Here is a 22,505-nt window from a genome sequence, read left to right on the forward strand (position 1 = left end):
AAAAAATTTAAATTAATTTAGTATGCTTAAATTTTAATTCTAAATTAAGTCCAATTAGTTCAACTCATAAATATTTGTAATATAAAAAAAATTAACTCAGCCCAATATATCTATCCATCTCGGGTAAAAAAAGAAATTAAATAAATCAAACTTATAATTTATAAAATATTAAAAATTAAATTAAATATAATTATGAACTCAAACTCAACCCAATTATATATAGATAAAGACCTTTAATTGTACCTGAATAATTTTTCTCATGCTCAAAGTTTTGGAGAGCAAAAGCAAGCACCCAAATCCTATGGACATACATTTACTTAGGAATATAGTTTTGAAACCCGGCCTGGTGGGTCGCCCGGGACCCAGCCAACTCGAGGCTGAAACTGGGCCGAGTTGAAGAAAAAATAGAGGAATGAAAAACCCGGTGTGACTCAGTTGACCCAGTCAAAAACCCGGTTACAACCTGTTGATTTTTTTTATTAAAACGACATCGTTTTGATTTTAAAAAAAAATTGACCCGGTCAAAATCCGGAACCCGGGCCAAGGACCGGGCCGGGTCTAAAAACTATGCTTAGGAAATGATTGTTCCGTGTATGAAATTTTTTCTCGAAGAGTAATAATCTTATTGTGTTAATTTAAAAAAGATATTATTTTATATATTTTTTTAATTAAAAAATATTTTTAAAAAAATTAGCATGCTAGGAATCTTAGCTTCTAGGTTCATGGATATGTTTAGAAGTGTAATAGTGGTTACTTTTTCAAAGTGTTTTTTTACTCGGAAACATATTAAAATAAAGTTTTTTTATTTTTTTAAAATTATTTTTGCCATCAACACATCAAGATAATTTAAAAACACTAAAAAAATATTAATTTTAAAAAAATAAAAAAAAAAACATAAAAATATTTTTAAAACATAAAAATAAATAATTCCCATGTTGACGGGTTGGTTTCCTGTAAACTATAGTTTTGAAACCCAGCCCGGCGGGTCGACCCGGGATCCGGCCTACCCGGGGCTGGAACCGGGCCGGGTTTAAAAGGAAAAAAAACTTGGGTCGACCCGACAAGACCCGGTCAAAAACTCGATTGCAACTCGTTAACTTTTGTTTTTTGAATATCAAAATGACTTCGTTTTGATTTAAAAAAAAATGAAATTGACCCGGGCAACCTGGTGACCCGATCAAAACCTGGAACTCGGGTCTTGGATCGAACCGGGTTTAAAAACTATGATGTAAACTGAAGTTCGGCAAGTACAGAAGTACCCCCCTGTTTTGTGGGATTAGGTCACGGACATTATGATTGTAGCTTATGATAGGGGTGATCATTTTCGGTTCGGTTCGGTTTTTATCAAAAAAAGTAACAAAACCGAAATTAAAAAAAAAACTGAAACCGGGTCAAACCGACCGGTATCGGTTCGGTTCGATTCAGTTTTTTTAGGACCAAAACCGGTTCAAACCGGTTTGGCTCGGTTTTTTTCGGTTTGAGTTCGGTTCGGTTTTTTCAGTTTTAGGCTTATAAAACCAAAACCGAACCGAACCGGCAGGTTTTTTCAAAATTTAATCGGTTTAATCAGTTTTTTTTTACAGTTCAGTTTTTTCGGTTATTTTTTTCTGATTTTCTTGGTTTATTGGTTTTCTTATTCACCCCTAGCTAATGAATATATTAGCTAAGGGGTCATTTATGCAGCTGAGGGGACTTTATTCCTTTGTCGGGTGGCTGGACCCGCCTTGTTGAACCGAGAGGGAGGGTTGGAATTTAGACTTCTTGCTGAGACTTTGGACTAGACAATACTAACACGGATAAAATATTATGCATATTTAAAATTAAAAAAAATAAGAATAGAGCGCATCAATCAGAACCATTCAAATTAGAAAAACATATCTTCTAAGAGTTTTTTAATTAAAAATATATCTCATCATTTTCAAATATATATGTATCATAGCTGCCATCCAAATCCAATTATTGTGTGCTTGGTACAGTGAAATAAATATCTTCTAAGAGTTTTTTAATTAAAAATATATTTTTTTATTAAAAAAACAATTTTTTCAAAAAAAACTGCCGCCCTGCAGTCCTGCACTAACAGGTCAGGTTCAGAGTGTAGAAGAACAAAAAGGGAATTCCAAGGAAAAAATTGGTGCAGAGACAATCTAACCATAGCTTCGTCAATGGTGGCAGCAGGCTATGTTTAGGCTGAGCTAGTAAGTTGACTAGTCAAAACAAATGAAGTTGACTTGGACCACTTAACATTCTGTGCGTTTTCTTGTACTTTTTTCTATGGTTAAGTAAGCACCTTGGATTCAGTTGGCATAGTAGCAACAGCCAAAGTTGACCGCTTTTTTTTTATCATTATATCTACCAAAATTATATTGTATAATATTTTGTCCCTGTTAGTTACCTAATTTCGAAATTTCGAGGGGATGCATCCATATTTTGTCTATTATTTAGCAATATATTATCTATTATAATTTAAATTATTTTTGTTTTAAAATATATCAAATTGATATTTTTTTTATTTTTTAAAAATTATTTTTAATATTAATACATCAAAACGATATAAAAACATAAAAAAATAATTTTATTTATTAAAAAAAATTAAATTTTAAAAAAATATATTTTTAATCGTTTTCCCTTGCTAATTAGTTTCAAGAAGAATTAATTTAAGGGGAGTGGTTAATTAGTTAATTTAAAGGATTGCATTAGTGGTTGAAAAGGTATGCTTTCATCTTTGATTATTGTCCAGAGTCTGTTTGTTTGTGTGGTTGCTTCTGCATTTAAAGCAACTACAGCCAAATAATTGTTTGGTAACATTCAAAAAGCAATTTATTCTTGATAGGGTCCACTGAGTTTTACGTTTAAAACGCAGTTAAATTCAAAGTAGCTATCGGCTGCTTTTCTTCTTCTACTCTGCACTGTTCATAAGTGAACAGTGTTTTTTTCCCGAAAACCAATGCAGTTCACTCGCACTGTTTGCGTTCACGTGAACAGTAATTTTTTTTATAAAAAAAACTAGTTTAGAGTGAATTAAATTTACTCGCACTGTAATCTTAATTTTATTCATGATAATATTTTACCTAATTTTATTGCACGCTCAAAAAATCATGAAAACTGTAGTTCTTGTCGGATGAATTTTATACGTAATGGAATTGTAGATAGTTTAATAGAACAATAAAAAAATATTTTATATAAAGTATTATTTATTTCATGATGTAATAGTAGTAGTTAAATCTACAATATTTAAATTTAAAATCATTAATATTAATTTATATATTTTATAGTTATTTTATACCCTCAATTTAAAAAGCATTCTTAACTAAACACATTAAATTAATTTTTGTTCAACCTCAATTTTAACCACAGTTTTAACCAAACATATATAAATATCAAATTAACCTCAACTAAAAGTATTTTTTATAAAATAATTTTTTTAAAATCATAACCATAAAAACTACGACAATATTAAACACACTCAAGTTAATATTCAATAAAAATATATTAAATTAATTAAAATGGTGATATGAGAGATACCCCACCAGGCATCGTGGTTGTGGGCCCTTAAAGATGATATTAAAATTGCTTAAGCACAGGGCGCTGATTACTGATGAGATTGCAATAAGAGATGTTTTGGGTCATCGATTTGGCAGTCCAGAGAAGCCCTCGGCCTGGCCCATTCTTCTGCTTCTTCATACTTACCCAGCAGAGTAGCCGTCTAGCACCACAGGGATTGGGCCATCCTTATTTGACACGTGTTTTGTTGTAGGGTAGGATATTTTTTTGGTAAAAAAATAAATATATAAGCTTTTTAAATTTTAAATGTGTTTTTTTAATTCAAATTATAAATCAAGATCTATTTATGTCATTTAATTAAATACATTGAAAACCACGTGTGCCAATAAATATAAAAAAAACAATGTATTTATGTGTTATTCAACTCACCTCGCTGCAGGTTGAATAATTTTATTTCTAACGCAAAAGATTTAATGTGTAGATATTATTAACGTGTTTTTTCATATCAAATAAAAGATATAACCATGAATTAAAAAGTCGATACTTGCATATAATAAAATATAGTAAATATCATAAGTGTTAATACAAATATATAAGATTTCAAGCTAATTTTTAACATAACAGAAAAATAAAATAATATTACAATTGCTTCAATAAAACACTATTTGCTTAGTCGTTGTATAAAAAAAATACAAAAAAATAAAGATAAGAACAAAGAAAATGATATAAATAAGCAAGAGTAATGAATATTCAAAATGTAAAAAATAAAAAATGATATTTTTTTCCAAAAGAAAGTGTAAGGAAAAAAAAAACTAAAAAAAATATTATAAAAAAATAAAGATAAGAAAAAAAACAACGATAAATCAGCTAAGTTCCAAGTATGAAGAGAGAGAAAAATTAAGCAATTTTTTTTTTAAAAAAAAAATAGGAATTACAATTTCAACATCTAAAAAAAAAGAGCAAAATTTACAACCATGCAATTTTTATTAAGAAAAACACTATTTTTTTAGTATATTTATAATTTATACAGTTCAAAATTAATCCTGATTTAACTTTTTTCATCTTTATTTTATTTTCAGAACAGAGTAAATCTCACAAACTGTCGTTATTTCACAAATCTTGCCAATTTACTGCCTTTATATATATATATATATATATATATATATATATATATATAGACACACACACACATGATGTTAGAACCGTGCACATTTCATCCTTCATTAATTCGAAATCCTCTTACAATTTCCAAGATTTCTTACATGAACAACCGTGATCGCAATTAACTAGCAACACGTGATTTGAAGCTTGTTTGGAATTGTAAATAGTAGTTTAAAATGTTTTTTATTTAAAAATATATTAAAATAAAATTTTTTATTTTTAAATTTTTTTTTATATCAATACATTAAAACGATTTAAAAATATAAAAAAATTATTTAAAAAAAATTAAAAAATTTTAAAAACAAGATAACACACCCTTAATCTTAAGCCAAAAGGCAGAAGAAGGCTTGAAGGAGCACTCCTCGTATCGGCCAATGTTTACATCCCATGAGCCAGCCCAGCGCTATTTGTATTATTTTGTTCTCCACTTGCACTAATTAACTCAAAAGGTGTTGTTTGTTGATTATTATTTGGTGCTAACCTTTTCCGTGGCTCAAGAAAGGTATTGTATTTAGATAAATATATAAATAATATAATTGATTGGCAATTTTTTAATCCTGGGCAGAGGAAGCTATCAAACGCACAGCATCATGTGGCTGATCTCTCCTCTGGAAAGGATTAACCAATCAGCTAAAAGGAATTTGCTTTTTAATTACACGCTCCATTTGTTCAAATCGGACAAGACACAGTACTCCACTGATCTTCAGGCACTCTACGTACAAATAAAGTGGTCGGTTCTATAAAGTTAAAAAATCATTACCACCGGCAGGCTGGAGGCAACTACGATTTAAAATGTTAATGAAGAATTTTAAAAGTAAATTGAAAATCATCTAATTAAATATATAGATAATAATTCATAGAAACAAAATTTATTAACAATAATTAAATACAAAGTAAAAAAATCAACATGCATATATAAATCAAGATATTTAAATCTTAAAAAGTAGTATTATGAAGAAAAAAAGCAGGTCGGGTGTTGTGGTTTAACTCATCAAACTCATGATTCGGACCATGAACTCAACTGGATTCAATAATTTTTTCTCCTTAAATTTATATCAAACCCAAAAAAATATACGGAAAGAACCTAGAATCGCGGGCACGCCTAGGCCGCAACAATGAAGAGCTCATGAGTGTTAGTGTGCCTTCAAGCCCAGGCGTTCACCCTACTTTTTTTTAAAAAAAATAAGAAGGTGACACCTTTCTCGTGAAGAAATATGATGTTTTTTCTGCAATCCCAGATTCTAGACACCAAGGGGTGGCTAAAAAATCGAGGCAACAATGGTAAAAAAAAAATCCATTTTTTAGGTTATTTTAACCCTAAAACACCTCATCAACACCCTTATAGCATCCAAAAATAATTTCATCAACTCCAAATACTTAAAAAAAATGGCCTAAAACACAAAGTCAAAACAAGTTAGTTTTGGCTTTGTCAGGTTAGATCTGGTTTTTCATGCAACATTGAGACTCCAAACAACCACCATAAAACCCCTCTTATGGGACCCATGGGCATTAAAAAAACTCATTTTGGTGGTCGAAAGTGGAGGGAATGATGACTTTCTTTGTTATTGCGGGAATCCGACAATCTCTCCCTTCCTTATTAGAGACTGAAAAATAACACAAATAAACTTGTGTATCAAAATTATTTTTTAAAAATGTAAAGAGACTTGAATTATATGAATTGTGTAGTTTTGAAAGATGAAGGACCTAGGTGTATTTTCTATATAATCTCTGGCACACCAACCATGTTTGATGTTTTTTTTTTATTATTTTGGTTTTTTTTTAATTTTACCATTCACTGAGAAATCAGAAACAATTAACCTTTAACTAGGAGCAAATTGTACAAAATAAAACTTTATAGATTAAAATGAATTATTAGGAAGAAAAACTATAACTCCATAGTGTTGTGTGTGTGAACAACACAAATCCATTTCATTCTTTATATTTAATTTTTTTTCGTTGATTTCGTGTAAAGATATTAAAGGTTTTCTGTTTTTAATTAATTAGAAATTTTATCCTTGAAAAAAAAAATATAAAACTCCATTTCTCTGCATGCATCTTTATAAATATATATACATGGTGAAGTTAGAACTTATTATGTGTTTGTTTTTATGATTTAATTTTCTTTTCAAAGTATTTTTTTTTAATATCAAATTGATACTTTTTAAATATTTTTTTAATAGGTTTGAAGTATTGATTTAAAAATAAACAAATAAAAAAAATATAATTTGATAATTTATGAGAATGCAGGAGCTTCTACTTTTGAGTACGTTCCAAAAATGAGTTTCACTTTAAAAAATATCAAATTAATATTTTTTAGTGTTTTTTAATAGTTTTGATGTACTAATAAAAAAATAAATTAATATAATTTTAAATAAATAAACTCTTGGAGTGTATTTGTTTTTGCGTTTAAAAATTATTTTTAAATTTTTTTATGATTTTAAATTATTCTATTATGTTGATATAAAAAAAAATTTAAACACAAAAATATTATCTTAATATATTTATAAATAAAAAATATTTTAAAAAACATAATTTCTTACCTAACACCACGAAGATGCATGGTGAAGCAGTTGCGTGCGTGTATGGTCAATGGTGTGATACATGAATGGTGGGATAAAGTGAGATAAGATTAGGGAAATGACCCGGTCATCATGTCCCTCCCGACACCTCTCACGTGTCTGTCACGTTTGGCCACAAGTCCTGTCTATCTTCTCCTTGACTGGCTCCATCCAATCCTCATCGAGGACTGGCAAACCGCCATTTGCATTTAATTTGCATTTGGGAGCCTCCCCCCTCTCGTTTTCTGCACGAATACACGCATTCTACTCTTGCCTTCTACCGCTTACTTCTTAATCAAGCCTTTTCATCAAAAAAATATTTTCTAAAATAACTTCTCAAAAAAAGCGCAGAATCCCATGAAAATAAATAGATTTTTTTAATTATAATCGAGAAAATTACAGCATTATGATTCAAATAATATACCATTGAAAAAAATTATTGAAAACACAAAACATCTGTAAGAATCTCCAAAATAAAAATATTGTGCAAAATAGAAGGCATGTAGAGTGTAGACTATAGGAGTATTACATTAATTTTTTTTTCCGGGTATTCTTGTATTATTTTTAAAGATAAGACTAGTCCTGTTCGAGACTCGTGGCTATTTTTTTAATAAATATATTTTTTAAAAAATAAACTTATATTTTTATCTTGTTTATAGAGGATTGCATTAATTTGTAACTTCAATCCAAGGCATTTCAGTAGATATTATGGTCAACGCATGTAAAAGTGCTCCGTGCAGTCATGATTACACAGACATTTCATTCAAAATTTCCACATGTGATCATGACTAAAAAGTAAAAACACTAGAATATTTACCTACTTGTTGAATAAAATAAAGGGGCGGTTTTTCAGTACCTACCCTTCTCTTCCGTCCCCGGCTCCTAGTCTTTGATATATCTCTTAGCTAGCTTGGAGTCCATGAATAAATAAATAAAATTAGTGGAAGGGGACTGTGAGTAATGGCGAGATCTTATTTTATAATTGGATATTTTAGAATTTTAATTCAGAGACTTGACACATGTTAAAAAATTATTAGAAAACAACAAAGTTTGAATATTATTGTCGTTGAAAATAATTGTTGAATACAACCGTAATTCAAAATAGTGGTTGAACACCATCATTATTTGAGTAATGGCGAGATCTTATTTTATAATTGGATATTTTAGAATTTTAATTTAGGGACTTAACACATGTTAAAAAATTATTAGGAAAACAACAAAGTTTGAATATTATTGTCGTTGAAAATAATTGTCGAACACAACCGGGATTCAAAATAGTGGTTGAACACCATCTTATTTGAAATAATTATTGTTTCAAAAATTATCTCTTTCAATTTAATTAACATATAAAAAAATCAACCTGAAATTTTATAAATATTCAATGACCAAGAAATGAAATTCAAGATTTAATGACCACGAAAAAATGAGTAATCATAGACATACCAGAGCTCTATTTTCGACACATTTAGTATCCTTAAAAAGATTTTGACGAGATAATTCTAACCACATATTGAAAAGACCACCAAACATAGTCGTAATATGCTAGCGGTTTTGTCTGGGGTTAATTTAGAGTTAATTACGACCTCATTTGATGTCTTCTAAGGTGTTGTTAGAATTGTCTTGTCCAATTTTTTTAACGGTACCAAGTATGTTGAAAACGGAGCCTCAACGTGTTCATGGTGACCTATTTTTTTTTCCTTTTTCCATTCTCTCTCGTACCACATCACCTTATCTTTTCTTTTTTTCTTGGACAATGGATCTTGAATCTTATTTTTTGGCCATTGGATCTTCATAAATTTTTTAAATTGACTTTCGTTTAGGTTAATTAATTTGTAAATGAAAGATGTTTTGAAAGATGGCTAAACAATTGTTATTTGAAAAACATATTCTGAAATATGATCGCTGTTCCAAATAGCAATTGTCTGTAAAAACAACATTTTGGAATGTAGTTATATTCAAATTGTGCTATTTTTTAAATACAATTTCAACCTGTTTTATTATCCCAAAGCTTTTAGCAAAATACTAGATTATTGACCCGTGTTTTGACAGGGTTGAGTCAAATTTTTCTTGAACATAAAAAGATATATAAATGGTGCTAACGTGTTTTTTTAGTTGAAAAAAATCAAATTGTGTGGCGTTGACTCAATATAACTCAGTTGACTTTGCGGGTCTAAGCAACTTGGATGACCCGTAAAAACATAATTCGACTGAAAAAAATTTAAAGATGATATTTCTTAATATTAAGATAACAACATAGTGGATTAATTTGGTCAAACCCGTGTTAATATGTCAAATCCATGACCCGGGTTATGAGACTATGATAACCTCCGTAGAAAAAAAATCAAAATAAATTATGAAGTTTAATTCTCAATCAACTTAATGTTAAATGATGAAATTGAAAAAAAAAATCAATTAAGAAAATGACATAAAAAAACTCAAGTTAACTTGTCAAATTCGCTACATGAGTCATAATACTAAGATAACCCTATAGAAACCAAATCAAAACAAATTATGAAGTCCAATTCTCAATTAGCTCAATATTAAAGGATGAGATTAAATAAATCGATTAAAAAAAATATAAAAATAACTCGAGTCAATATGCCAAACCCATTATATGAGTCATAAAATCGGGATAACCTAATAGAAAGAAAATAAAAAAAATGACCTGATTTAACTTGGTTAACCTACCAATAAATTCATGACTTTGTTTATAAGACTTAAATAACCCTATAAAGAACAAATCAAAACAATTCATGAAACTCAATTCTCAATTCACATTGTTGGATCCAATGTTGAATGATGAAATTTTAAAATTATAATCATCCTAGAATAAATCATGAACCCTAATTATTAATCAAACACAAAATTAAATGATAAAATTAAAGGGGGAAAGTCAATTAAAAAAAGCTATGTCAATTAGGTTAACCCGTCAAACCTGCTACTCGGGTTATGAGAAGTGGACAACCCAATAAAAATTAAATCCAATGTTGAAGGATTCATGATTCAGGTTATGAGACCTAGATAACTTCTTAGAAAGAAAGAAAAAAAGGGTATGATTTAGCCAAGGTTAAAATACTAAACCATGTGACCTTGATCACGAGACCAAGTTATTCAAATATAAAGCATATCAAAACATATTTGAAGCTTAATTCCCAATTAACTCAATGTTGAATGATGAAATTAAAAAAAAAATTAATTAGAAAAAGTACACAAAAAACAACTCGAGAACCTGTTAAGAATTATTCTCGGATCATAAGGCCAGAATAACCTAATTTAAATAAAACAAAATAAATCATGAAATCTAATTTCCTATCAACTCAACATTAAATAATGGAATTATGAAAAAAAATTAATTAAAAAAAATAAACTTGACCCAACTGTGTTAACCCGTCAAACCCGCAATCCACGTCATGAAAATGAGATAATTCAATAAAAAATCAAATCTAATATGAAAAGATAAAATTAAAAAAAAAGAAGCATCGATAGAGAAAAAACAAAAAAAACTAAATAAAATATTATTATAATAAATAGTATTTTGTGAGGCAGAGTCTAATAAAAATCCCTTTTCTCTTAGATTTTTTTTTTTGTTAATGTTATTTTTCAAAAAAATCCCTTAATTATAAACCAGGCCAAACTCATGCTGGTGATAGGAAAAAAGAAGAAGAAAGAAGTAATAATATATAGTTTTAAGCATCAACTGCTTAGAGTTCCACCAGGCAATCTCCTTATCTTCATTGTCACGACAGCAAGTTTCTCTCTTTTTTGTTCTTTTTAATTTGCTTTGCCATTTGAATACCTCTCTCTTACACACAGCTTTTCACCTTTTTGTCCCGTAAATTCCTCAATTTGTGCCCGTTCAAAGCTGGGTTTTCCTGGACCTCCATACTTAGCCTATATATACGATACATCCCTCGTAGCTTGATGAAAAAAGGAATTGCCTACATATTAAAATAATATAAAGTTGTACAATATAATATAATATAATATATAGTACTCCACCTACTAATTATATATAGCATGCAGTGCTATATATCTTATAGATATGTAAAATAAGTTTGCCTGTTAGTTTGTGCAGTTTCTTATATAAGCTTCTCCTCCTCTTCTCCGATGGCTTCTTCCTTCCAAAGATCTGGATATCTTCATATAGAATAGTTAGAGAAAGTAGTAAGTACTGGTGAATAACTATCTAGAGATCGGTCGATGATCATACTGTTTGATTCTAGCTGGTAAACTCCATGTATACACATATATATATATCTTTGAAATTTCCATCATCCGATAATATATATATTTTTCTACCGTTTCCTCTTTTTTTTTTTAAATAAGATTTTTATGCATGATCTATCTCTTCTTGATTTTGAATACTACGTCAGAGTGATCGATAAGGTTTGCTAAGGAAGCACAGTGCAGCATATATTGTGTGATACATATATACAGCAATTGATTACCAACGATAAGTCAGCGCGGGCGCAAAAGGTTCCTGCCGGAGGTGCCGGAGATAATTAATTTAATTGTCATCAGCAGCAGCACCTGGCAATTAATTATATATCAATGTCCGGCCTGGAAGCAAGCCCAGGTGCTGGTGCAGGGTCTCGTTATGCTGCTCATCAACTCCTGGGACCGGAACTGCAACTTCAAAGAGATGCCAAAACTCCACAACCAGGTAATTTTAAAGACGACATCAATGATCCTGAATCTGCCACCACTAGTAGTTCAGGTGCCGGTAATTCCTCCTCTGGACGCAGGCCTCGCGGCCGTCCTGCTGGTTCAAAGAACAAACCCAAGCCCCCAATAATCATTGCTCGGGACACCCCAAATGCTTTAAGATCTCACCTACTTGAAATATCCCCGGGCTCAGATATAGTTGAATCAATATCAAATTATGCAAGGCGCCGAGCCCATGGAGTTTGCATTCTCAGCGGTAGCGGAGCAGTCACAAATGTTACTTTGAGGCAGCCAGGTGGTGGGGGTAGTTCTGCTGTGATGACGCTGCACGGAAGGTTTGAGATCTTGTCCCTAACTGGGACATCGCTTCCATCACCAGCACCACCTGAAGCAGGCGGCCTTTCGATATCTCTTGCTGGAGGACAGGGACAGGTTGTGGGTGGACGTGTGGTGGGGCCTTTGATGGCTTCAAGTCTTGTGGTTTTGATGGCTGCCTCCTTTGCAAATGCAATGTATGATCGGTTACCAGTGGAGGAGGATCGGGAGTCAGTACCAGCAGTAGAGGTGCAGCAGCAGCAGCGGCCAGCAGCCTCACAATCTTCGGGAGTGGCTGGATCAGGTGGAGGACAAGTTGGTGGTGGCGGAAACAACGGCAGTAGTGGTGGTGGAGGTGTACCCTTTTATAATCTGGGAGTGAACGGTATGGGAAGCTACCCTTTTGCCGGTCATGGCGAAGGAGATCATATGTTTAGTAGTGCAGCAGGTCTACATTTTAAATGAGCATATGCCGCTAGCTAGCTACTGGTGTCAATAATGAATATCCCAATTTAAAGATCTGATTAATTGTTGTCTTCCCGTATTAATTTCAAGAATTAGACAAGGATATTGGTGCTAAATCAGTATTTCTTCAAGATCAAGAAGAAGAAGAGTGCAGGAAATTCTGTGTCGTTTCTGTGTCTTTCAGTATTAATTCAAGAATTAAATAAGCTTGGAGCCTCTTGTGTTTTTTATGTAGTGACTTGTAGCTTCTTATATACTCATAAATCATGGAACGTTCAGGAAAGCGATCGCACAACATCGTGAAAGTATTTTAAAATCGTTTTATGTAGCTGCTAATGATTAAGAGTCATGTCAACTTCAAATAGATAATTGTAGAAAACAGGCGACAAGAGAATTGAAAATTGAAAATTGATGGGCTTGGGTTTGAACCTATTTCGTCTCCTCTTGGGCCCAGTTTTGGTACCCTTTTATTCTCCCATATGGACTCGGTTTTGGGCTCTGTTTCTTACCTCCTTGGTTGGGCTTTTTTCTTGTATATTTCGTCTCCTCTTGGGCTTTCTTTCTAATTGCCACCACAAGAAAAATCCGGGTGTTATTATGTCCCCTCTCAAATATGTGGGGTTAAATAATTTGGATCCTTGTGATAAAAGTAGGGATCGAACTCACTAACACGAATCAAGAGGCTATGGGCCACTCGCTAAAAAGCTACTGGTCTCACATGCATTTTTAATTTTTTTTCATTTAATAATAAGCGAGTATTTTCATATTAATTTGTGACAATAATTGAGAGTTAAATTTATTTTGAACAATATTTAAAAAAAAAACATCCTTCTTGAAGCTATTAACAATAGCAACTGACAATGGAAATTATTGTTACTCTCCCTATAAAATACAGTTTATTAGAACAATATTTTTTTTTTAATTTTTTTTAATATTAAATTTATTAGAGATTAAACATTATAATTTATTTTGGATTATTTTTCATGAGATTATCATAGTCTTATGACCAGAGTTACGAGTTTTGCGAGTTAACTTTATTAACTTAAGTTTTATTTAATTTTTTTTTCAATTTCATTGTTCGCCATTTGAGTTGATTGAGAGTTAAACTTCATAATTTGTTTTGCATTGCTTTTTATGAGGCTATCCCAATTTCATGAATCGAGTCAAGGGTTTGACAAGTTAAACCAAGTTGACCCGAGTCTTATTTTTTGTCTTTTTTAATTAATTTTTTTTTCAATTTTATCATTGAATGTTGGATTGATTGGGAATTAAGCTTCATGATTTGTTTTGATTTGTCACGGTTTCATGATCGAAACTTGTCAGGTTAACTCAAATTGATTAAGGTTTTTTGGTTATTTTTTAATTAATGTTTTTCAATCTCTTTTTTTAACATTGAGTTGAATGAGAATTGAGCTTCAATGTGTTTTTTTTATTTGTTTTTTATAAAATTATCATGATCTCAATATCTTGGTAATGCATTTTACATGTTAACCTGAGTTGATCCGGATCAATCCAATATATTGTCGTCTCAATATTTTTCTTAAATCATCTTGATATATTTTTTTCTAGTCAAATTATGTTTTTTTTTATTGTTCAAGATATTTGTAGACTTGTCAAGTTGATGAGTAATATCAAATCAATCTCTACATTATTTAATTTTATTTTTGAAAACACACTGACAATACATAAATAATTTTTTAAATTTAAAAAAATTTTAAAAAATAATCTGGCCACAGTTTAGCGCAAGTAAATCACCTAATTGTGCACCAATTGAATTAGTACTCACGTTTCTTTAAGCATCAAGTTATTAATAGTCACGGGCAATTAATAATAAACTAAAACTGCTAAGTGTTTTATGTTCAAGTTCAGTGAAATGCTGTTTTTTTTCTTATTTTTTCTTGTTTTTTTTTTGTTTTTTATATCTTTATGGGTTTTTTTTTGCTTTTTTCTTTATGTATTTTTCTTTTAATGAATTTTTTTGTTTAATTTAGTTTATTAATGTTAATTTTTTTATTTAGTTATCAGATTTTCATAACACGGATCCCGGGTTTGACGGGTTAACCTGAATTTTTTTTTCTTTTTAATTAATTGTAAAATATACTAAAACTGCTCAGTGTTTCACTGTACAAGTCCACAGTGAAACGCTGAGCTATCTTCTCTCTCTCTCTTTTTTTTTTTGCCTTTTACTTTGTTTTTTTTTCTTTCTTTGTTTTTTTTAATCTGTTTCTTTTCTTTGTTTTTTTTTAATGAATGTTTTTTTGTTTAATTTTTTTTGTTAATGTTAAATTTTTTTCTATTTAGTTATCAAATTTTCATGATACAGGTTCCGGGTTTGACGGGTTAACCCGAATTTTTTTTTTTCTGGTTTTTCTTTTTAATTAATTTTTTTGAGTGCAGTCCACAGTGAAACGTTTAGTTTTCTTTTTCTTTTTGCTTTGTTTTTTTAAACTGTTTTCTTTTTCTTTTTGCTTTTTTCTTTGTTTTTTTTAAGCTGTTTTGTTTTCTTTGTTTTTTTTTAACGAATATTTTTTTTGTTTAATTTTTTTTAATGTTAATTTGTTTTCTATTAAGTTATCAAACTTTCATTACATGGGTTCCGGGCTTGACGGGTTGGCCCGGATTTTTTTTCTAGTTTTTCTTTTTAATTAATTTTTTCGTTTAATTTAGTTTGTTAATGTTAATTTTTTCTATTTAGTTATCAAACTTTCATGACACGGATTCCGGGTTTGATGGGTTAACCCAGCTAATTCTGGGTTAACCCATAATTTTTTTTTCTTATTCAGTTATCAAACTTTCATGACACGAATCTCAGATTTAACGGGTTAACTTGGTTTGAAGGGTTAACCCGGTTAATTCAGATTTTTTTCCTTTTTCTTCATTAGTTTTTTTCTTCATGTAGGCTTTTCTTTCTTTGTTTTTTTTAATTAATATTTTTTTTGTTTAGTATTTTTGTTTTTTTCCCTTTTCCTTTTTAATTTTTTTAAAAAATTTAGTTTGTTAATATTAAGTTTTTTCCCATTTAGTTATCAAACTTTCATGACATGAATCCCAGGTTTGACGGGTTAACCCAGTTAATTCAGATTTTTTTTCTTTTTCTTCATTAGTTTTTTTTTTCCTTTGTTTTTTTATTTTTAATTAATATTTTTTTTGTTCATTTTAGTTTATTAATGTTAATTTTTTTCTATTTAGTTATCACACTCTTATGACACGAATCTCAGGTTTGACGGGTTAACCTGATTTGGTAAGCTAACCCAGTTGATTCAGATTTTTTTTCTCTTTCTTTATTAGTTTTTTTCTTCCAATTTCATCTTTAAATATTGTAATTAACTATAACTAAAAGACATCAATCTTTTTTCTTCCAATTTCATGACACAAATCTCAGGTTTGACGGGTGAAACCAGTTGATTCAGATTTTTTTTCTTTTTCTTAAGTAGTTTTTTTCTTTCAATTTCATCTTTTAATATCGATTTGATTAAGAATTAAACTTTATGATTTGTTTTGTTTACTGGTCATTAAATTATTATGATCTCATGAGGGGATTTTACTGTAGCCTTCCTTGCAAAGCACTATTCATCGGAATAATGCTTTGCTTTGTTGTTTTTTTCTTTTCAATTAATCTTTTTTTTTATTTCATTCTGTAATATTAAATTTTTTCTTTTTTAATTATCACACTTTTATAAGATGACCTTACAACCAGACTCATATTAAAGGCTCCGGATTTGATGTTGCAACCAAACTCACTTAAACTTGGGTCATGCAAGTTTAATATTATTATTAATATTATAAATATAACTTTTGGATTAGGAGTAACAGAGAGACCCAATGCTCTTAGGTATAACTTTGTAGAAAAACCTAACACTCTTAAATTTTAATTTTTTTTATACAAAAAAATTGACCCGCGGCGTAGCGCGGGCCACGTTTCTAGCATATACTAAAAGGGATCAGTGTTTTACTGTGGACTGCACACTGCAGTCCACAGTAAAACACTGATGCTTTAGGTTTTTTTTTTTTTTTTATAAGTTGTCTTATTTTTTTAACTTTTTTTTTATGCTCTGGGGAATTTTTTTTTGCTTCTTTCTTTGTTTTTTTTTAACAATTGTTTTTTTGTTTAATTTAGTTTATTAATGTTTAATTTTTTTTATTTAGTTATCAGACTTTCATGATACATTTTCCAGATTTAACGAGTTAACCTGGTTTGACAAGTTAACCCATAATTTTTTTTTTGCTTTTTAATTAATATTTTTTGTTTAGTTTAGTTTGTTAATATTCATTTTTTTTCTATTTAGTTATCAGACTTTTATGACACATATCCCGAATTTCACGAGTTAACCTGGTTTCACGGGTGAACCCAGTTAATTATGGGTTGACCCATCAATTTTTTTAATTTTTTAATTTTCATAAATTTTTTTTGTTTAATTTAGTTTGTTAATGTTAATTTTTTTTTATTTAGTTATCAAACTTTCATGACACAGATCCTGGGTTTAACGGGTTAACATGGTTTGACGAGTTAACCCGGATTTTTTTATTTTTTTTTAAATTAATTTTTTTCGTTTAGTTCAGTTTGTTAATTTTCACTTTTTTTTATTTAGTTACCAAACATTCATGACACGAATTCCGGGTTTAACGGGTTAACCTGATTTGATGAGTTAACCTGAAATTTTTTTTTTGTTTTTAATTATTTTTTTTCGTTTAGTTTAGTTTGTTAATGTTAAATTTTTTTCTTCTTAGAGGTTTTTTTTTCTTTTATTTTTTATTTTTAATTAATTTTATTTAATTAATTTAGTTTATTAATATTAATTTTTTTTCTGAGTAGTTCTCAGCTGATGTATTTAGTTTTTCTTTTTTTTTTTTGTTGTTTTTATGTCTTTCACTGTGGACTGCATATAGTGCAGTCCACAGTGAAAAGGCTGATGCCTTTTGTTTTTTTTCTTTTTATTTAATTTTTTTCGTTGAATTTAAATTGTTAATATTAAATTTTTTTCTATTTAGTTATCAAATTTTAATGACACGGATTCCGGATTTGACAGGTAACCTGGTTTGACGAGTTAGCCCAGTTAATTTGTTTTTTCCTTTTTAATTATCAAACTTTCACGATGCGAATTCAATGTATGACGAGTTAACCTGGTTTGAAGGGTTAACCCAGTTAATTCATATTTTTTTTTCCTGTTGGTTTTTTTTCTTTGTTTTTTTCTTTTTAACTAATCTATTTAATTATTACACTTTTATGACACGATTTTGCAGCCAGACCCATGTCCAATGCTATTGGGTCTGGTATTGCAGTCCAGACACTTTTATGCTAAGGGTTAACCCAAGTTTAATGTGATTATTAATATTATAAATATTATTCTTGGGTCAGGCGTTGCAACCAAACCTAAGACTCTTGAGTATAACTTTGCAAAAAAACCTAACACTTTTAAATCTTAATATTTTTTGAAATGCAAAAAATAATTGACTCGCGACATCGCGTGGGGCATGTACCTAGTATATAGTTATTCTAGCTCGTTAAACTACATCGGTTTGCACAAGATGCCAAAATTACTTGTCTTTAGTTTTTAGTTGCATTGCAATACAAAGGTTGACCCAAGCGTACAATGTTAGTTTCTTGATTCTTACATTACACTCAATTAATAATATATTGGTGGCTAAATTTAATGACATGCTGTCATTACCGGCACCCCACCTATGCGGTGGGTGGGGTGTACTTTTCGTGAATCTTGTTTTTATATTTTAAAAATAATTAATTTTTTTTATTTTAAAATAATATATTTTTAATGTTTTTCTATAATTTTAATATAATAATATTAAAATTTTTTTATTTTAATATATTAAAATATAAATATTTTAAAAAACAACCACTATTATAATTCAATAAATTTATTATTTTCTTCTATGACAGTTTATGACGTGGGTTTATGCCAGGTGTCACGCTGTATATGCGGTGCGTTTCACGCCGTATATGCGGAGCATGTGGTCGGCCGCATTAGCGTCATTTGATTAAAACACCACCCGCCCCTTGGTCTAATAAAGACAGCACAAAATGCATTAAGGTCATCGATGGAAATGTCCTTTATATCCAGACCTTGACATGCAATTCAATTGATCTCTAGTCTTTTTCCTTTTTGTATTTATTGGAGATACCGACTTCGGTAAAGATCCTCTCTACTTCTGCTCCTTCAAATTGTTTCAAGTGACAACTTGGGTGATTTTAGTATTTTTAATGAAATAATAAAAAATTGAGGCTTGAGTTAGTGATTTCAGGGTTAATTTAATACCATCATTAAAAAAAACAATGAAATTAGATAAATTAAACAAAAAAAAAATACAGCAATAATTAATTATAAAAAATAAACAAGAAGATATCATATCAGTATTCTTAAAAGTTCTTTATGATCTTATCAAAGCAAAAACTAAATGAGAGTGATAATTTCATAGTAAGCAAAATGAAAAATAAGATTTGAAACTTAATTTTTAACAAATCAAATGTTGAAGGATAAAATTAAAAAAAACCCGATCCAAGTTAGTCCATCAAATTTAAAAATCAAGGTGATGAGAGAAAAAAGAAAAGAAAAGCTCGTTGGCGTCAAATCAAAGAGCGGTAAACTACATGCACTATCTAGGAGGGAAGACTTACTGAGATGATTCCAAAAACATCAAAGGACATCTTTTTTTGCCATTGTAATTCGTTGCATGTGCCTATCAATTTTTTTTATATCTTATATTTATTAAAATATCAAATTGACCCATAGTCAACTTGATTAATTATAACTAAAAAACCAATGGACCTTACAAAAAATACAAAAAAATTATTGGATGCCAGTTAAACAAAAATACATTTTCAAAGGTAATTTAGATATTTTATAGTGTTTTTAAAATATAAAAAATTTATTTCATAATAAATTTGATAATAACTAATAAAACTCGTGAAAAGATAATATTATCTCAATAGCTAGAATAACTAGTTTATTGGTTTTCTAAGAGTAAAATATTCAGTACAATGTTCAAATGAACAATAAATCCTCGTGTAATGTACACTGTACAGTGTTTTCCTCTCTCCTATTAGCCTTTGGTAATTATTTGGATAGCTGTTGTGTCCACTTCCTTCGAGATCTATAAGAATAACCTTCTCACAATTGTCATTTTCCATCTCCACACATCTATATGGACTGTACCCTTGTGTTTGTTTTTGGGAATAATCCTCTTGGTAAACGTCCAGTCCACAAAAAGTTAATTAAGGCAGCATGCTAGCTTCTTCTTGGTAAACACTTCCAGCTTTTGTCCTCTTACATTTGGAACGCCAACATACTTCCAAGAGCAAGCTTCCTACGTACTTCTTACTTGTACCTGCTCCTCCCCCCCCCCTTCAAGATTGATTCTCCTATAAGTGTCAAGCATCAAAGCTAACCTTCCTAACTTGAAAGGAAAAGCAAGAAAGTCTCTCCAAAATTAGCTCAAGCCGAGATGAGTTCCATGACACCATTGTTAAAACCAGATGTGACCTTATCTCTTACGTTGTCACCCAGCTCCCCTTCTCCTCATGACCAAACTCTAAAGCCTGAAGAAAGAGGTATACGTCTTATCCAACTCCTTCTAAAATGTGCAAAACATGCATCCTCGGGCAATCTTCATCGAGCCGATGCGTGTCTTTTGGAGATATCGGTGCTTTCATCGATTTTGGGTGATTGCATGCAAAGGCTGGCTGCTCGTTTTGCCTCCGCCCTTGCCATTCGCCTTGTCAAGCGTTGGCCCGGCATACACAAGGCGCTGAACCAAGCCCAACAACCCAAAGTCGACCTTGATAGGGCCAAGCTCCTCTTTACCAGAACCTTCCCTTACCTTAGTTTCGCTTATGCCATCATAGCCAAAACCTTACTCCATGCCATGGCAAACGAGCGTGTGATTCACATCGTAGATTTGGGCTCCGGTGACTCGAACTTGTGGGTCGCACTTCTCCGTGGTTTCGCCAACTCACCACATGGGCCTCCACATTTGAAGATCACCTGTGTTAATGGCAGCAAAGCTATTCTTGAGAAGTTAGGTCAAAGGCTTGTCAAAGAAGCAGAAAGCGTGGGCGTACCCTTTCAATTTAATTCTATAAACGCGAGCTTGAGAGAGTTAACAAAAGACATGTTTAAGGCTGGATCAGGAGAAGCGCTAGCTTTCGTATCAATATTAAATCTTCACGTTTTATTATCTGAAGATGACCAAGTGGTTGCACATTTTGGGGTTAACAAGAACGACGGCATTAAAGATTGCAAGCAAATTGGTGATTTTCTAGCGATGATTCGGTCAATGTCACCTACGTTATTATTTGTAGTAGAGCAAGAAGCGGACCACAATTTGAATCGATTGGTGGACCGATTTGTAGAGGGATTGAATTATTACAGCGCAGTGTTTGACTCGATAGACGCCACTTTGGCGAGTAATCTGGCTAGTGATGAAAGGCTTGTTTTAGAGGAAATGTTTGGAAGAGAGATCGAGAATATTGTAGCCTGTGAGGGGTTGGAAAGGATTGAGAGACATGAGAGGTATGCAAGGTGGGTAGTTAGGCTTGCACAAGCAGGGTTTAAGCCAGTTCGGTTCTGGCATAGTTCAGGCGAGGATGCTAAGCAAATTATGGATGCCTTCGGAAAGAATGGGTACAAGACTGTTATTGAGAGAACAGGTTTGATGATTTGTTGGCGTGAACGACCACTATATGCTCTTACTGCTTGGACCTGTTAGCGTTGTACATTTGGGTATTCCTTTTCACTGTCGGAGTATATTTGTAATTGCATAAATACTATAAATATATGGGTGTGCTGATGTGGGTTTAGTAGGAACAGACGCACAACACTTTTATCCTCCTATTTCTTTCTCTTCGTCCAGGCGGCCTTTCGATCTCTTGCTGGAGGACAGGGGCAGGTTGTGGGTGGACGTGTCGCGGGGCCCTTGATGGCTTAAAGTCTTGCGGTTTTGATTGGCTGCGTCCTTTGCAATTAATGCAGTGTATGATCGGTTACCACTGGAGGAGCTGGATCGGGAGTCAGTACCAGCACTAGAGGTGCAGCAGCAGCAGCGGCCAGAACCTCACAATCGTCGGGAGTGGCTGGATCAGGTGGAGGACAAGTTGGTGGTGGCAGGTGGAGGAGGTGTACCCTTTTATAATCTGGGAGAGAACGGTATGGGAAGCTACCCTTTTGCCGGTCATGGCGAAGGAGATCATATGTTTAGTAGTGCAGCAGGTCTACATTTTAAATGAGTATATACCGCTAGCTAGCTACTAGTGTCAATAATGAATATCCCAATTTAAAGATCTGATTAATTGTTGTCTTCCCGTATTAATTTCAAGAATTAGACAAGGATATTGGTGCTAAATCAGTATTTCTTCAAGAAGAAGAAGAAGAAGAAGAAGAGTGCAGGAAATTTTGTGTCCTTTTCATTTTGTTAGCAAGAAATTTAAACAATGTTGTCGTTGTTGCGATCAACCTTGCAAATGGTGATTTTGTAGAGGGGAATTGTATCAGATCAGGAGAGGATGAAGTCCTTTGAAAAGCTAAATGAACAGCGGATTAATCGAAGATCCTGTTAAGTGTGTCCAAAATCAGTGAGTCAACACATACAAATTAAATCATAATTCTGACTTTTTTTAAACGAAATAATATGTTTTTATCTTAATTTTTTATTAAAAAAATATTATATTAAATATTTATTTTAAATTAAATTATATTTTTACTAATTTTACAAGTTTCAATCTCCATGTAATTTAATTTTTTTTATAAAAAAATATTAATAATATTTAAATAATTTTTTATATTAAAAAAAATTATTCAACTAAAATTATATCAATTATACGTGGGTTTG

The 22,505-nt window shown here is 31.1% G+C and overlaps 1 protein-coding gene across 4 annotated transcripts; it reads left to right on the plus strand.

The window, feature by feature from the left end:
• The first annotated feature begins 11,172 nt into the window (after positions 1 to 11,172).
• Positions 11,173 to 22,222, plus strand: LOC18098174 (AT-hook motif nuclear-localized protein 25). Of its 4 annotated transcripts, none has more exons than XM_052451892.1 (3): positions 11,173 to 11,446; positions 11,594 to 12,475; positions 21,731 to 22,222. In XM_052451892.1, exons 2-3 carry the CDS (start codon positions 11,772 to 11,774, stop codon positions 21,807 to 21,809), a joined length of 783 nt encoding a protein of 260 aa, XP_052307852.1. In that variant the 5' UTR covers positions 11,173 to 11,446; positions 11,594 to 11,771; the 3' UTR covers positions 21,810 to 22,222. The 4 variants fall into 4 exon arrangements, with proteins under 4 accessions (XP_052307852.1, XP_006384872.3, XP_052307851.1 ...); XM_052451891.1 differs by having other exon boundaries at positions 11,180 to 11,446; positions 11,594 to 12,648; positions 21,887 to 22,222; XM_024599014.2 differs by having other exon boundaries at positions 11,180 to 11,384; positions 11,594 to 12,648; positions 21,887 to 22,222.
• The last annotated feature ends 283 nt before the right edge of the window (positions 22,223 to 22,505 follow it).

Source organism: Populus trichocarpa, chromosome 4, assembly GCF_000002775.5.
Source record: "Populus trichocarpa isolate Nisqually-1 chromosome 4, P.trichocarpa_v4.1, whole genome shotgun sequence".
NCBI classification, from domain to species: Eukaryota; Viridiplantae; Streptophyta; class Magnoliopsida; order Malpighiales; family Salicaceae; genus Populus; species Populus trichocarpa.

What these genes read in the sequence shown, in the direction of transcription:
- LOC18098174 (XM_006384810.3), top strand. Translation starts at nt 11,772, where the DNA reads ATGTCCGGCCTGGAAGCAAGCCCAGGTGCTGGTGCAGGGTCTCGTTAT.